Source organism: Pan paniscus, chromosome 7, assembly GCF_029289425.2.
Source record: "Pan paniscus chromosome 7, NHGRI_mPanPan1-v2.0_pri, whole genome shotgun sequence".
NCBI lineage: Eukaryota > Metazoa > Chordata > Mammalia > Primates > Hominidae > Pan > Pan paniscus.
Genome location: NC_073256.2, coordinates 130,184,877 through 130,201,942, shown reverse-complemented (window position 1 = coordinate 130,201,942; position 17,066 = coordinate 130,184,877). Strand labels below are relative to the sequence as shown.

Below are 17,066 nucleotides of genomic sequence, written 5' to 3'. Positions count from 1 at the left end.
AACAATTTTGGAAAACCATATGGTACTAGGTTATAAAATGAATTTTTGCTGTTATTACCTAGCAAGTGTACTGCCTAGAGACATACCTGAAAATGTGTACCAAAAGATGTTTAATACTGCTCATGACCATGTTGCTTATAGTAGCCAAAAAAAAAAAAAAAAGAAAAAGAAAATGGGAAACAATCTAAGTCTGTATTGACAGGTAATTATTAATGGGAAGTATTTATATTTTACTATAAGTGGAACAAATACACATATTTTTAAAATTATGATCATGTAAAATGTATAGTTCAAAGGCTTTATACACATGCTGTATTTAAACTTGGCCAAAACAATTGTTTTAGTCAATGCAAATATTAAAATATTTTATAAAACAAGAAATATGTGTAGTCAAAAATTGTTGGCCAGGTCCAGTGGCTCACGCCTGTAATCCCAGCATTTTGGGAGGCCGAGGTGGGCGGATCACGAGGTCAGGAGATTGAGACCATCCTAGCTAACATGGTGAAACCCCGTCTCTATTAAAAATACAAAAAAATTAGCCAGGCATGGTGGCGGGCACCTGTAGTCCCAGCTACTCAGGAGGCTGAGGCAGGAGAATGGCATGAACCCAGGAGGCGGAGCTGGCAGTGAGCCAAGATCGCGCCAGTGCACTCTAGCCTGAGTGACAGAGCAAGACTCCATCTGAAAAAAAAAAAAAAAAAAATGTTATTATAACAAAAAAAGCCAAGATATAAATTCCTTTATTTTTAATTATTTTTATAATAACAAAGTAGCAAATAGTTATAAATATTACTAAAGAAATATCTTCTTCATTTATTCTCTCATAATATGGTAACTTCAGGCATTCATTTTATCAGGTGATGAATAATATTTTGTTATAAATTATTTTTTGCTCAAAGCATGACTCTATGCAGGACATTATGTAATTTTATGTAATTTCTTTCTGTACTGATTCTTAATTACATTTTTTCAATATTATAGCTATTTTTAAAATTGCAATTTAATTAAATTTGAATTTTTGCATAGGTATATAAACAATATATGGATACATGAGTATATTTTAGCAAGAAATAATGCTGAATTACATAGCATGGTATAGTGTGCCTCTCAAAGTATTGCGCTCCCAGTTTTGCCACTCATTTTAATATATTTGAGGAATTCTTTTACCAAAGGATACATAAAAATAAACTTGATACCATTCTGGCAATCTAGATTCAAGTTTAGCTCTAACAAATTTTAAGCTTTACTACTTAATGGAAATAGCACACTCTGTTTCTGCATGTTAACTTTGTAAAATATATATGCAAATGTGTGGAAAACCACTCTCCACCTACATATACTTTTTATAAAGCCTTCTTAAAGTAGATTTGCTTTAATCATTCTTCAAGTAAGAGTATTCTATAAACAGAAACCATGCAATTTCATTGAAAATTTAATGCAGAAAATACAATACAGCAAGTAAAAGTCATGTAATGATATAATGATTGAACTTTAAGAATATTCTAACATGACTTGCTGCCATACTATGAAATTATATATATATATATATATACACATAATTGAACTGCTTGTGTGTGTGTGTGTGTGCAGAGAGACAAAGAATGCATTTCTGTTATTGCTTTTTTTGTTGTTTTTATTGCATAACGCAGTATATTTAAGGTGTATGTTTCTGTTTACTGCTAGGTTATCCAGATAAATTTTGAAGAATTTGATCTGGAGATTGGCTATGATACCTTGACAATTGGCGATGGGGGCGAAGTTGGAGATCCTAGGACAGTGCTCCAAGTGTAAGTTCCCAAGATTTCATTTTTGCCTTAGCCTATCGGGTACTAATAAAATTTTACTTTCAAATTATTGTTTTACATTGATCGCTCCCACTACTACCAGCAGAAGATGCACAGTAACTTAGTCATTATTATTAACTTTCATAGAATCTGTTAGTGCTTCTTCAATGAGATTTAAGGCACTTTGTCTCAGTTCAATTGGGCTTCTCTAACAACATGCTGTAAACTGGATGACTTATAAACAATAGAAATGTATTTCTTGTAGTTCTAGCGGCTAGGAAATACAAGATTAAGGTGTCAGCAGATTTGACGTCTGGTGAGGGCCTGCTCATCTAACCTGATGCTTCTCAAAATAGGGTCTTTTTGCATCACAAATGCATCACAAATACCTGGTGCACATTTGAAAATGTAGATTTTTAGGCCCTCAAGCCAAACTTAGTGAATCAACATCTCCAGGATGTGAATTTATCAATCTATATTTTAAAGAATCACTGCATGATCCTTATGCACATCAAAGTTGGAGAACAACTGATATAAATGTTAAAAAAATTAGTATCAGCATAGACATCTACTACTGGTAATGCCCTTATTGTGTGTAAATTGACTAAAGGTAAGCTAATTTTTTTTCCTTTTTTTTCTTTTCCTTTTCATTCTCTTCTCCCTCTTCTTTTTATTTTCTTTTTAATTTTACAAGAAGGCCTCCTAGAACTATTATTCCAGAATCCTGTAATAAACCAAGGGTTAACCTCATAGTCACACATAGTATGTTATGGGCTCCAATATTACTGCTCTTTAGTCTTACTTTTCTAGAAAACAAAACAAAAACCAAACTTACTCACCTGTCTTCATGCACTCTTGACCTCAACTTCAACCTCTTTCCCCTGTCTGCAACGTGGATATCATTGATCAACATGATTTGGTGGTCTATCTCTGGCCTACTACAGTTCTGTTTTGTGTTTCCTAAGGTGTGATGGACAAATGGGCCAGCATTTTACATGCTTTATATGTTCAATTGTTAGTTCGTTTTCACACTGCTTTAAAGAACTACCTGAGACTGGGTTATTTATGAAGAAAAGAGGTTTAATTTACTTTCAGTTCCACAGGCTCAAGAGGAAGCATGACTGGGAGACCTCGGGAAACTTACAATGGTGGCGGAAAGCAAAGGGGAAGCCAGGATGGTGGCAGGAGAGAGAGAAAGATGGTGGCAGGAGAGAAAGAGAGAGAGAGAGCAAAGGGGGAAGTCCCACACACTTTAAAACCATCAGATCTTGTGAGAACTCACTATCATGACAACAGCATGGGAGAAATCCACCTCTATGATCCATTCACCTCCCACTAGGTCCCTCCTCCAATTTGACATGAGATTTGGGTGGGGACACAAATCCAAACTATGTCAGTTATGTTGCTCACATTTTTGTAACTTCATTCTTAACACTTCCTCTCTTGAAAATGATCAGCATTTTTGTTGCACCTGAGCAACAATTTGAGCCTGTTAGGCATATTACCATACTGAACTACTGAACTGACATTTTCCAGAAATAATCAATAGTCTCTACTAAATCTTATTGTAGTTTTATACCTGATAGCTTAGATTTCATTATAATATAAAACTGCATATATTTTACATGCAATATACAGTAAAATTGTATATATATAAATTGGCAGCAACAGAGCTGCTCTGATGATTAGCTGTGCTTTTTTCCTGTCATTGTTTGTCAAATACAGAGTTCTAAGGAACTGAAAATTACATGTAAAAATTTGAATTTATGGTTTCTTGTAAAACTGGTGACCCTAGATCTTCATAGTCATGTGGCAAAAATTGGCTAGGACTGTCTTGTGCCTCCTATGGAGAGGGCCTCCTTGTGGCCCTCATCCTTCTATCATTTTCCACTTGAGCTTCTAAGATCCTTTGCGTTGCCTGCCTGGGCCTATAGCTAATTAAGTGACACCTGATATAAGACAAAATGTGGATTGATTTCTTTATCAATTTATTCATTGTTTTGCAAGTGAATATGTTTGTTTCTTTACCTGACACTCATAAACACTGAAGTTTCTTGGATATTAATGATACAAAGTAAATTTGGTGATTAATCCTCACACATTGCAGATGTTTCTCTCTACATGTTTGTTAGATCCTATCATATGCACTTTAGAGATAAAATTGTAAAACATGTATTTGATGAGATATCTTTTCCTTTTTCTTCTTAAGACAGAAAACTGGATTTTAGGTTCAGATTCTTAAAAACATGGACAAGAAAAGGCAGGCTGGCTAGTCAATTGACTAAAAAATACTTTTTAAGAAGCTTTCATTCATGTATCTGCCACAAAAAAAACTTCCATCTCAGCATTGGATAAAATATTAGAAATCACCTTGTCCAACTGACATCCAAGAGCATAGATGCTATGTCCTCCTATTGCTGTTTTCTTAAAAAAACAAAAAAAAGCTATTTGAGCTAATTGGTATCACACAATTGTGGGTAGAAAGATTATATATATATATATATATATATGTATCTTTATGGTAACCTAGTAAAATACAGAAGAAAGATGTCAGAATTATCTTAAATACTCAACCATTAGAACTGGTTAAATATAAAAAGAGTACATTTGTTGGGATTGAGGAGTGGTCTGTACAATCCCTAATGTTAAAAAAAATGTGTGTTTGAACCATATTTTTCACCCTATTTCAATGTTAGAAAAATTCTGAAGACAATCATGAATTCTGATGTACCAATTGATATCCTTTTTGGACAGAAATTCATTGTATAAGTAACATAGAATGACTATTAGGTATTATTTTTCAAAAGAATACCAAGTATCCAAATGGTTGTTCCTACACCATCAAATTTAAAGTTTCCAATGAGAACTGCATCTTCAGTAGGGATTAAAAATTAGGCTTTGGGGCAGGGCCAGTATGGCCAACTAGAAGCAGCAGAGATCGGAGGCTGCCATTGAAAAGAACCACAACAGTATGCAAATCCTGCACTGGCAATCGAGATATCCAGATTCTGTCATCAGAACTGACTAGGTGGCTAGCATGATCCAAGGAGAGGAAAAAGAGCAGTGTGGTGCAGCAGCCCACCTGAGAGCCACATGGGGCAGGGGAGCCCCCATTCCATAGCCAAGGGAGGTGGTGAGGGAGTGTGCTACCCAGCCTGAGAAACCATGTTTTTTCCACGGAACTGTGCAACCCACAGATTGGATGATCCCAGTCACAAGCACACGCCACCGGGGCCTAGGGTCCCAACCAGAGAGCCACACAGATTCTCAAAAGCCACTCATCTAGAATCTGCTTAAGCCTGCCGAGCTCTCAGGGGAAGGGGTGGCCAGCATCTCAGCTGTGGCTGCCTGTTGTCTAAGTCATTTGAGCTTCTTGGGGGAGGGTTGGTAGCCAACACTGGAACTGATAGCTGCCTAACACACTAAGCTCCCAGGGCAGGGGAAGGGTGGCAGCAATCTCTATAGCTCCAGGCCACGCTTTTCTTCTGCTGGAGCCAGAGAGGCTGAATGGCTTGGTCTCAAGAGGTATCCCCCATAGCCCAACATACTGGCTGTGGCAGACTGTGGCCAGAGTGCCTCTTCAGACCTGAACCTGACCCATCCCTCCCTACTGGGTTGGGCCTCCCTGCAGGAACTCCAAGAACTCCAGCCAGGGGCTCAGGGACAGAACTCTGATCTCCCTGGGCCTGAGTCCCTAGTGGGAGGTGTGGCCACAGTCTCCAGGGACCAGCAGAATTAGTTTTTCCTCCTGATAGTTCTGGGCAATCCAGGCAGACCAGATGAGTGATTTTCCTTTCAGCAAAGCACACCCCGTCCACCAAGGGACAGTCAAAGTGCTTCATTAAACAGGACCTGTTCCCTATGCCACTCAACTTGGTAAGACCCTCCAACAGGAGTTCTCAGACACCCTATACAGGAGTGTTCCTACTGGCATCAGATAGGTGCCCCTTGAGGTCAGAGATCCCAGAGGAAGGAACAGACACCCATCCTTGCTGTTCTCCAGCCTCCTCAAGTGACATCTCCAGGTGCCGGAGTGAACCAGATGAATAGGGCCTGAAGTGAACCTCCAGGAAACTGCAGCAGCCTTACAGAGATGGACCTGACCATTGAAAGAAAAACAAACAAACAGAAAGGAACAACAGCAGCATCAACAACAACAAAAAAGTCCCCATAGAAACCCCATCTGAGGGTCAGCAGCCTCAACGATAGAAACTAGACAAAGTCATAAATGTGAGAAAGAATTAACAACAACAACAACAACAACAACAACAAAAAGATGAAAATCCAAAAGGCCAGAGTGTCTCCGGTCTTCCAAATGATTGCAGTGCATCTCCAGCAAGGGCACAGAACTGAACAGAGGATGAGATGGAGGAATTGACAGAAGTAGGCTTCAGATGTTGAGTAATAACAAACTGCTGAGCTAAAGGAGCACGTTCTAACCCAATACAAAGAAGATAAGAACCTTGATAAAAGGTTACAGGAGCTGCTAACTAGAATAACCAGTATAGAGAGAAATATAAATGACCTGATGGAGGTGAAAAACACAGCAGGAGAACTTTGTGAATCATACACAGGTATCAATAGCCAAATTGACCAAGTGGAAGAAAGGATATCAGATTTTGAAGACTGTCTTGCTGAAATAAGGCATGCAGACTACATTAAATAAAAAAGAATGAAAAGGAATGAACAAAACCTCTGAGAAATATGGAACTATGTCAAAAGACTGAACCTATGATTGATTGGAGTATGGGAAAGAGCTGGTTAGAATGGAACCAAGTTGGAAAACACCCTTCAGGATATTATCCAGGTAAACTTCCCCAACCTAGCAAGGCAGCCCAACATTCAAATTCAGGAAATACAGAGAACACCACTAAGATACTCCATAAGAAGATCAACTCCAAGACACATAATCATCAGATTCCCCAAGGCTGAAATAAAATAAAAAATGTTAAGGGCAGCCAGGGAGAAAAATCAGGTCACCTACAAAGGGAAGCCCATCAGACTAACAGTGGATCTCTCAGCAGAAACCCTACAAGCCAGAAGAGAATGGGGGCCAATATTCAACATTCTTAAAGAAAAGAATTTTCAATCCAGAATTTTATTTCCAGCCAAACTGAGCTTCATAAGCAAAGGAGAAATAAAACCCTTTCAAAAGAAGAAAATGCTGAGGGATTTTGTCACCATCATACCTGCCTTACAAGAGCTCCTGAAGGAAGCACTCAATATGGAAAGGAAAGACAAGTACCAGCCACTGCAAAAACACACCAAAATATGAAGACCAAATGACACTATGAAGAAACTGCAACAGTTAATGTCCAAAATAACCAGATAGCGTCATGATGACAGGATCAAATTCACATGTAACAATACTAACCTTAAATGTAAATGGACTAAATGCCCCAGTTAAAAGACAAAGACTGACAAATTGGATAAAGAGTCAAGACTCATCAGGGTGCTGTATTCAGGAGACCCATCTTATGTGCAAAGACACAAATAGGCTCAAAATACCAAGCAAATGGAAAGCAAAAAAAAAGCAGGGGTTGAAATCCTAGTTTCTGACAAAACAGACTTTAAACCAACAAAGATAAAAAAAGACAAAGAAGGGTATTACATAATAGTAAAGGGATCAATTCAACATGAGGAGCAAACTATCCTAAATATATATGCACCTGATACAGGAGCACCCAGATTCATACAACAAATTCTTAGAGACCTACAAAGAGACTTAGTCTCCCACACAATAATAGCAGAAGACTTTAACACCCCACTGTCAATATTAGATATATCAGTGAGAGAGAAAATTAACAAGGATATTCAAAACTTGAATTGATCTATGGATCAAGTGGACCTAATAGACATCTACAGAACGCTGCACCCCAAATCAACAGAATATATATTCTTCTCAGTGCTACATGGCCTTTATTCTAAAATTGACCAAATAATTAGAAGTAAAACACTCCTCAGCAAATGCAAAAGAACTGAAATCATAACAAACAGTCTCTCAGACCAAAGTGCAATCAAATTAGAAGTTGGGATTAAGAAATTCACTCATAATCACACAGCTACATGGAAACTGAACAACCTGCTCCTGAATGACTCCTGGGTAAATAATGAAATTAAGGAAGAAATGAAGAAGTTCTGTAAAACCAATGAGAATAACGAAACAGCATACCAGAATCTCTGGGACACAGCTAAAGTAGTGTTAAGACGGAAATTTATAGCACTAAATGCCCACATAAGAAAGCTACAAAGATCTCAAATTGACACCCTGACATCACAATTAAAAGAAATGGAAAAATTCCTGGACACATAACATCCTCCCAAGACTAAACCAGTAAGAAATCAAATCCCTGAGTAGACCAATAACAAGTTCTGAAATTGAGGCAATAATTATTAGAGTACCAACCAAAAAAAGCCCAGGACCAGATGGATTCACAGCCAAATTCTACCACAGGTACAAAGAGGAGCTGGTACCATTCCTTCTGAAACTATTCCAGGGAGTTGAAATGGAGGGACTCCTCCCTAACTCATTTTATAAAGCCAGAATCATCCTGATACCAAAACCTGGCAAAGACACAACAAAAAAAGAAAACTTCAAGCCAATATCCCTGATGAACATCAATGCAAAAATCCTCAATAAAATAGTGACAGACTGAATCCAGCAGCTCATCAAAAAGCTTATCCCCCACAATCGAGTCAGCTTCATCCCCGGGATACAAGGCTGGTCAATCATATGCAAATTAATAAGTGTAATCCATCACAAAAGAGAACCAATGACAAAAACCACATGATTATCTTAATAGATGCAGAAAAGGCCTTCAATACAATTTGACACCTCTTCATGTTAAAAACTCTCAATAAACTAGGTATTAATGGAACATACCTCAAAATAATAAGAGCTATTTATGACAAACCAACAGCCGATATCACACTGAATGGGCAAAAGCTGGAATCATTCCCTTTGAAAACCGACACAAGACAAGGATGCCCTCTCTCACCGCTCCTATTCAACATAGGATGGTTGAAGAGAAATAAATAAAGAGAGGAAATAAAGAGAAATAAATAAAGAGAGTAAGTCAAATTGTCTCTGCAGACGACATGATTCTATATTTAGAAAACCCCATTGTCTCAGCCCCAAAACTCCTCAAGCTGGTAAGCAACTTCAGCAAGCTCTCAGGATACAGAAGCAATGTGCAAAAGTCACAAAAAATCCTATACGCCAACAATAGACAAGCAGACAGCCAAATGATGAGTGAACTCCAGTTTACAATTGCTACAAAGAGAATAAAATACTTAGGAATACAACTTACAAGGGATGTGAAGGACCTCTTCAAGGAGAACTACAAACCACTGCACAAGGAAATAAGAAAGGAAATAAACAAGTGAAAAAAAAGATTCCATGCTCATGGATAGGAAGAATCAATATCGTGAAAATGGCCATACTACCCAAAGTAATTTATAGATTCAATGCTATCTCCATCAAACTACCATTGACATTCTTCACGGAATTATGGAAAACTACTTTAAATATCATATGGAACCAAAGAAGAGCCTGTATAGCCAAGACAATCCTAAGCAAAATGAACAAACCTGGAGGCATCATGGTACCTGACCTCAAACTATACTACAAGGCTACAGTAAATAAAACAGCATGGTACTGGTACGAAAACAGTCATATAGATCAGTGGAACAGAACAGAGAGCTCAGAAATAACATCACACATCTACAACCATCTGATCTTCAACAAACCTAACAAAAACAAGCAATGGAGAAAGGGTTTCTTATTCAATGAATGGTGCTAGGAAAACTGGCTAGCCATACACAGAAAACTGAAACTGGACCCTTTCCTTACTGCCTATACAAAAATTAACTCAAGATGGATTAAAGACTTAAATGTAAAACCCAAAACCATAAAATCTCTAGAAGAAAGCCAGGACAATGCCATTCAGGACATAGGCATGGGCAAAGACTTCATGACAAGAACACCAAAAGCAATTGCAACAAAAGCCAAAATTGACAAATGGGATCTAAATTAACTAAAGAGCTTCTGCACAGCAAAATAAACTATCATCAGAGTGAATAGGCAACCTACAGAGTGGGAAAAAAGTTTACAATCTTTCAATCAGACAAAGTTCTAATATTCAGAATCTACAAGGAACTTAAAAAAGTTTACAAGAAAACAACAAACAACCCTATCAAAAAGTGGGTCAAGGACATGAACAGACACTTCTCAAAAGAAGACATTTATGCAGCCAACAAACATGAAAAAAAAAATTCAACATCATTGATCATTATAGAGATACAAATCAAAACCACAGTGAGATATTATCTCACACCAGTCAGAAAGGTGATTATTAAAAAGTCAAGAAACAATAGATACTGGGAAGCTTGGAGAAGTAGGAATGATTTTACATTGCTGGTAAGAATGTAAATTAGTTCAACTATTGTGGAAGACAGTGTGGCGATTTCTTAAGGGTCTAGAACCAGAAATACCATTTGACCCAGCAATCTCATTACTGGGTATGTGCCCAAAGGAATATAAATCATTCTATATAAAGGTACATGCACACATATGTTTATTGAAGCACTATTTGCAATAGCAAAGACACAGAACTAACCCAAATGCCCATCAACGATAGACTGGATAAAGAAATGTGGTACATATACATCATGGAATACTATGCAGCCACAAAAAGGAATGAGATCATATCCTTTGTGGGTACATGGATGAAGCTGGAAGCCATCATCTTCAACAAACTAAGAAAGAAACAGAAAACCAAACACTGCATGTTCTCACTCATAAGTGGGAGTTGAACATGTACACAGGCAGGAGAACAACACACACCAGAGCTGGTTGGGGGTGGTGGTGAGTGGAGGAAGAGAGAAGAGCATTAGGACAAATAGCTAATGCATATGGGACTTAAAACCTAGATGACGGCTTGATAGGTGCATCAAACCACCAAGGCACGTGTATACCTACGTAGCAAACCTACAAGTTCTGCACTTGTATCCCGAACTTAAAGTTAAAAAAAAAAAAAAAAAATTAAGGCCTCATTCCACAACCAATACCTTTTAGGCTGTTCATTCAATGGATGTAAATTTGCCCTTTAGTGAGAGTGTGAGCAATCTAGGAAGTTTTTTTAAAATCAGTTGTATTTAAACAATCATAAAACTTTGAGACTAGCAGGCACACAGACAAATTCAGATTTAGCCGTTTTTGTAATTATGTATATTATGTTTTTGTGAAACTCAAAAAGAGGGCACTGGTCCTTACTTTACAATTTTTAGGTAGTGAAAGGAAAACCTCTTTGTATTTTAAATATAGCAATTGATTAACAATTGACCTCTTTCTTAATTAAATGACACTTCTGGGTAAGCATACCAAGCCTTTCACTTTGTTCATACCTACTTCTCATAGGGTTTAATCCATTCTCATTTGATGTCAAGTGCCTCAAACAATCTACTGTATTTTTTATTATTGGTTTTGTCAGACTTCTAAGTGTTCTCATTATTAAGTACAGATGATACCCTTCTTTCCTTCTATATTGGAGGGCAGGAATGGAAATGTTTTAAAATGAATTTAATTATATAATAAATAATTGAGATCAAGTAGCAGATGAGGCTAGAGGGATTGGATAATTAAGTAAATGAAATAAGACTGCAACTAATTTTTTGAAGAAGGTGATGCCAAAATTAGCTAGACAGCATAAAACCAGAAAAAGAACAAATATGTTGATGGGACATGCCCTTACATCCCAAGTGAACAGTCAAGTGGAAATAGCTGAGTTTTCTTCTGCTACTCTTAGGAAAATGAAAGAAAATAGTGTTACTTTTTTTTATATTTCCACATGACTGTTGTCATACTGTCATTAGTTTGTGTAGTCTATCAAAGTATAAGTACTTCATCATGTACAATGTCCTCACTCTGAGAAGTTATATTAATTTTGAAAAATCTGTGATTTCTAGTTTTGTTCTATATTCTTCCATTCATAATCAGAGAATGTGTTTCTCAAACTTGCTGTTCTTCCTCAGAAACAAAATTATACTTCTCTGAAAATGTAACTCTCTTTTCCTCAAGTAGGGATAAATATGACAGAACTTGGCTTGGGCCCACCTCCTAGAGGTGTTTTAATAGGACTGGCTGACTGGCTAAAAGATTTTACAGACTTAGAGTTGAATCAAAAGTTCCTTCGAACTCTAGGACTCTGTGATAGCAGAATTACCTGGATTTATAATCACCAAAGAAGCTGACATAAATTTGAGTGAACCTGAATTTTCAGACTTATATGATTTCTCTGCTGGAATGTGGAGGCATTGGAAAGTCCCTCTGCCAGACCCAGAGACCAATTGGCCACCCTCTCCTCTCAACTTCAACTCCATTCATCATAACCCATGTCAACCCAGCCTGCATGTTCAAAGTGTCCACTCACCCTGCAAACAGCCTTTCATTTCCTCTCAACTTCAACTGCATTCATCATAACCCATGTCAGCCCAGCCTGCATGTTCAAACGGTCCACCCACCCTGCAAACAGCCTTTCATTGCACCTAGGGATGCACAGGTGAGGTGTGTGTTCTACTTGTGGGATATGGACCTGGAAAAAAGGCCTATGCTGGTCCTGGTAACAGGGAATTCCGGGTACCACATACCTGTGTGTTCTAGAACAGTGCTTTGCAAACAAACAGTAAAATAGATTTGATTTTTATTTCTGATCCCTCTTGAACTGATAATTTTATAACAAGTTTCTAGAAAAAAAAAGAAATAAAACACAATAAATACAAGCTCATTAATTTTCATTATGAAATTCACCAGACATAAAATTACTTTTTCAAATGGCTCTAGAAATGTTGAAAGGTAACACACAGTTTCTGTATTTATCATGTTGTTGTCTGGAAACTACTGTAGGGTCTCAAAGGGGAGGTGGAGAAGGGACACAGATTTCAGCCAGGCAGGCACATTCCTGAGCAAGAGTTAAACTAGAGAAAGGTCAGAGGAGGGCCTTCTACAGGGGAAGAATCAGAGAAGGGGCCCATCTTGCCCACATTTCAAAACAGTACTAAACACAGGGCATGGTAAATTTTCAAAAATGTATTTTAAAACCTAAGCTGAAGGAAATGTATTTTAAATAATGCTTTTCTAACAGTTAAAACTAGTTTTCATTTAGACATTTTATTCAGCAATCTCTTTACTTGTCTGTGAATTCCTTTTTGCTTTTTAAGTTTAATTCATGTGCTAGAGAGTTAATTTTGGCACCAAAATTATTTTACAAGTAAATTGATTTAAAAAGATTGAATAGCTGAAGGTAAGAACACATAGCCAAAAGAAGAAGCCATCTCATATCAAAATATTTAAAAGTCTTTTATTAGAAGATGACTTCAGCCTATATTCAATTTTTATGTTCTAATTATTTTAATAAACACATAATATATCACTTTGATACATATTTAACAAGTTATGGAACATTCTAACATTTTCTAATTCTGTCAAAGTATTGAATTAAGTATTGTAAATATAAGGCTTTTTGTGTTTCATTTTGTTTCAGTATTTAGGTTCTAAAAGGTAAAATCAATTACTTATTCTATTCCATAAAAAAATAGTTCATAAAGTCATAACATATTCAATAGCTAAAATACTCCTGCAAAAAAAAATCAGTTACAAAGCATTAAAAAATATTAATTATAAAATTTCTTTTTTTATGAAGTATAAAGAATTTTTTTTGTAATTTGCTAACTTAAAAATAATTGAAATGTGCCATATCTTTTCACCTTGAGGCTTTAGCTCCAAGGAAATATTCATTACAAAGTTATGACCAATAAAATTATTTAGCAATAGAGAAAGCATTGTAATTGGACATCATACGCCATGCTAAATTTGCCATATAGATAAAAATTTCTAAAATGATGAAAATTTAAACTGCAAATTTAAACTCACAATTCAGAGATTTATTGCATCTGTCATTTGTTGTGCCATATCTATGGCCCATTTTATCTTTTCTCTGTCTCTCTCTATCTCTATTATCTCTTTCTCTATCTCTGTGTTCATTTTCACACCATTAGAGTTACTTGGAGGATGTTTTTTCCCAAAGTTTGAAATAGCATTTATTCCTGGCAACTTCAGAGTCGTCTAGTGACAAAAGTCAATAGAGATCAGAATATGAACTTGACATTTGATAATAATTCAGATAAAGGATTTGAACAATAATATTTTAATCTTTTAAAGGATATCAAAAGAACTTTAATTGTTTCACAGATTCTTTCCAATGTGCTATTTTTACACTTATGTATAAATTCATCTGATAGTGGAAATGTATATAATTTATTGGAGAGAACTAATAGTGATGGTAATGCAATTACTGGCCTTGAGATTACTTCCAGCTCTCCAGGAGATGTTGATTATTAGTCTACCCTTTTCATCTGCATACAGCAGACCAAGAGGGTTAGACATTAATTCTACCAGATATGTGATACTCCTTCATTTTTCTGCATTTTCTTTTGCATGTGTCACTATTAGATTCATTAGATTCATGGTAACACTGTAAGAACTAAATGAAAACAAGCAACATAAAAGTTTAAAATATTATCTTCTATTAAGACACCTCTGAAAATTTTGTGAGTATGCACTAATGTTGGATGACATCGAATTGAGCAAACATCTTAAAGAAGGTAAAAAATGCTTGTATGGATATCCAAACCTTCTTCATTCTATCACTTTGGAATTCTGAATTCTCCAGGATAAGTTAGTACAATGTCAAATCTCATTCTCAGAAATATGTTAGTTTAGGCTAACAACACTTTTTCCTGATTATTCTCCTTTTAATTTTAAACACACACACACTTCTGGGTTAATATAATAATTTATAAATAAATTTTTTATTTATTGAATTTAATAGTATTTTAATAAATAATATTCTTACTAGCTTTATGGAAAAGATAGTTCTGTTTTCTATTAGGCTTGTAAATAGATGACTATCATTGCTCTTAGTTTGTTGATCCCTATATTTTGTCAGATATATACTATTGTTTTTACTATTCAGCAACATTCTTTTTTAAAATCTAGGCCCTACTCCTTTTGGCAACATACTAGTAAACATGATATTTGCCTTGAACAAATTCTTCTACATCCAAGGAGTTATACTTTCCTAACTTTGCTTTTGACTTCAACAAATACCAACAAAGACCATGGGCTAATGAAAGAAGAGAATATACTAAATATGGCGAAAGGTGATATTTTTTAGAGATTAATTGCCACGGTATGAAAAGGGCTTGGAGAATTGACCAGTCAGACAAATTCTTAGCCCCTTGTGTTATAATTATTAAGACAAGAAAAATAAATGTTTTCTTACTGCCTTTTTCTCTATCTTGCACTCTCGCTTTCCTCTTTCACTATGCATACTTACAAACATACACACTCATCCCTTGAGGGCAGCAATCATCTTCTATTCATCTCAGATTTTCCTGAATTCCTTACAGAAAGCCTTGTGTTAATACTGTTAGGTGTTAACAGCAATTATAAAGGAAGAGGGAAAAATATTCTACTCCAAGACACATCTGCTGAGACATGTCAACAGAAAGGGTATCTTTGTAAATATTAGTCATGAGCTGTAGATATGCCATGAGCTGTAGAGCTCTGTAGTCCCACCTAGGGATTTTAGCACTCATTGATACCACTTCCAGGAAAATCAATCAAACTGATGGGAGCAGTTTTCTCATCATGTGGATGAGATTTCACATGTAGTTATCCATATGGTCTGCTATAGGGCAATAATAAATATATGCTCTTGGAACACAGAATTACTTTAGACCACAATACAAAAATAATCTTTGTCATTTTGTTTATTGGCAACAAATGACTAAATATATGGAATAATTTATTCTGTGTGGTTCATCATTATTTTTTCATTGTGATTTTTGCTGCATATGTCTAATGTTAAAAAACTGATGATTTCCCTGAAAAAAGGGTTTACTTCTGTTTTGCTTGCATTTGTTTTATATATGTATTTGTTTTTGAATACATTGAATTGTTTAAAATGAACTAAAGTAATTTTTAGTTGTTTTTCCTTTTGTCCTCAGGAATATTTGCACTGTAGCAGGCATTTCAAAGGTGGCTGTAGAAGAAGAAATTAGGGGAAAATATAGAAAGAATATATAAACAAGCTGTATTTCTTCCCACAAATAATGAGTGTTATAAGCAAGACCTGATTGGAGTCTTAAATATATACGATGAAGTATCCATATTCCGACTTTGAATACAAAGATGTGTATGCTAAAGATTTGGCCTTCAAATTCAGTTTTCTAAAAATAAAACTCAATATAGAAATCTATTTGTAAAAGTAATAAGACCCATGACAAACATTATCCTACCTTATTATGCTTTTGAATTAGCCAATAAATTAAAACTTCTGAATCCTATGTCCCTAAATAAAGTTAAAACAACAATTATTGACAACTCAGCTAAGTGAACTAACATTTATATTGTCCCATTATTCCATAATGCTTTATATATTTTGATTTTAAAAACCATACATTATTCTTCCACTGCATTGGCCCACATTCTGAACTGTCACTCTACTGTGATGTGTTAGGGTTTTTTCTTTTTTTTTTTAACTTAACTTTTCTAATCATCGTCATTTTAATGAATTTCGTGTACTTCAAATAAACATATACATTACTTTTTATAACATTGTATTAGAAGGAAAAATATTAAATGCATTTTCATAAAAAGCAAAAGTTGCATATTTGTATAATACAAAAAATATGTTAGAACATAGGACTACAATTCTCATGTCTAATGGATGCATCCAAAGGCCTTGAGTGATTATAGAAAGTCAGGCAATAGGTCTTAAGAAATGCAGGAAATTTCACCCCAAAATAGGGCTCCCTTGGTATAATGAAAAAAAAATTTTTTTTTTTTTGAGATGGAGTCTTGCTCTGTTGCCCAGGCTGGAATGCAGTGGTATGATCTCAGCTCACTGCAACCTCCACCTCCCAGGTTCAAGCAATCCTCCTGCCTCAGCCCCCCAGTAGCTGGGATTACAAGCACACACCACCATGCTGGACTAATTTTTCTATTTTTAGTAGAGATGGGGTTTTGCCATGTTGGCCAGGCTGGTCTCGAACTGCTGTCTTCAGGTGATCCACTCACCTCGGTCTCCCAAAGTGCTGGGATTACAGGCATGAGCCACTGTGCCCAGCCATAATGAGCATTTTGAATTAAATGGCCTTAGAGATCAAGTGCTGGAAGAGACTTTTCCCTATATCTACATAAAGATAAGACTGACCCACTAA

The 17,066-nt window shown here is 36.0% G+C and overlaps 1 protein-coding gene across 2 annotated transcripts in view; it reads left to right on the top strand.

Annotated features, from left to right (window-relative positions):
* The window catches only part of CSMD3 (CUB and Sushi multiple domains 3), a 1,211,357-nt gene that overhangs the window by 602,029 nt on the left and 592,262 nt on the right, over positions 1-17,066 (top strand). For both annotated transcript variants that reach the window (XM_003823338.5, XM_034966508.3), the window contains one exon: positions 1,684-1,787. In XM_003823338.5, coding sequence (XP_003823386.3) covers positions 1,684-1,787 — 104 coding nt within the window. The remainder of the gene's footprint in view (positions 1-1,683; positions 1,788-17,066) is intronic.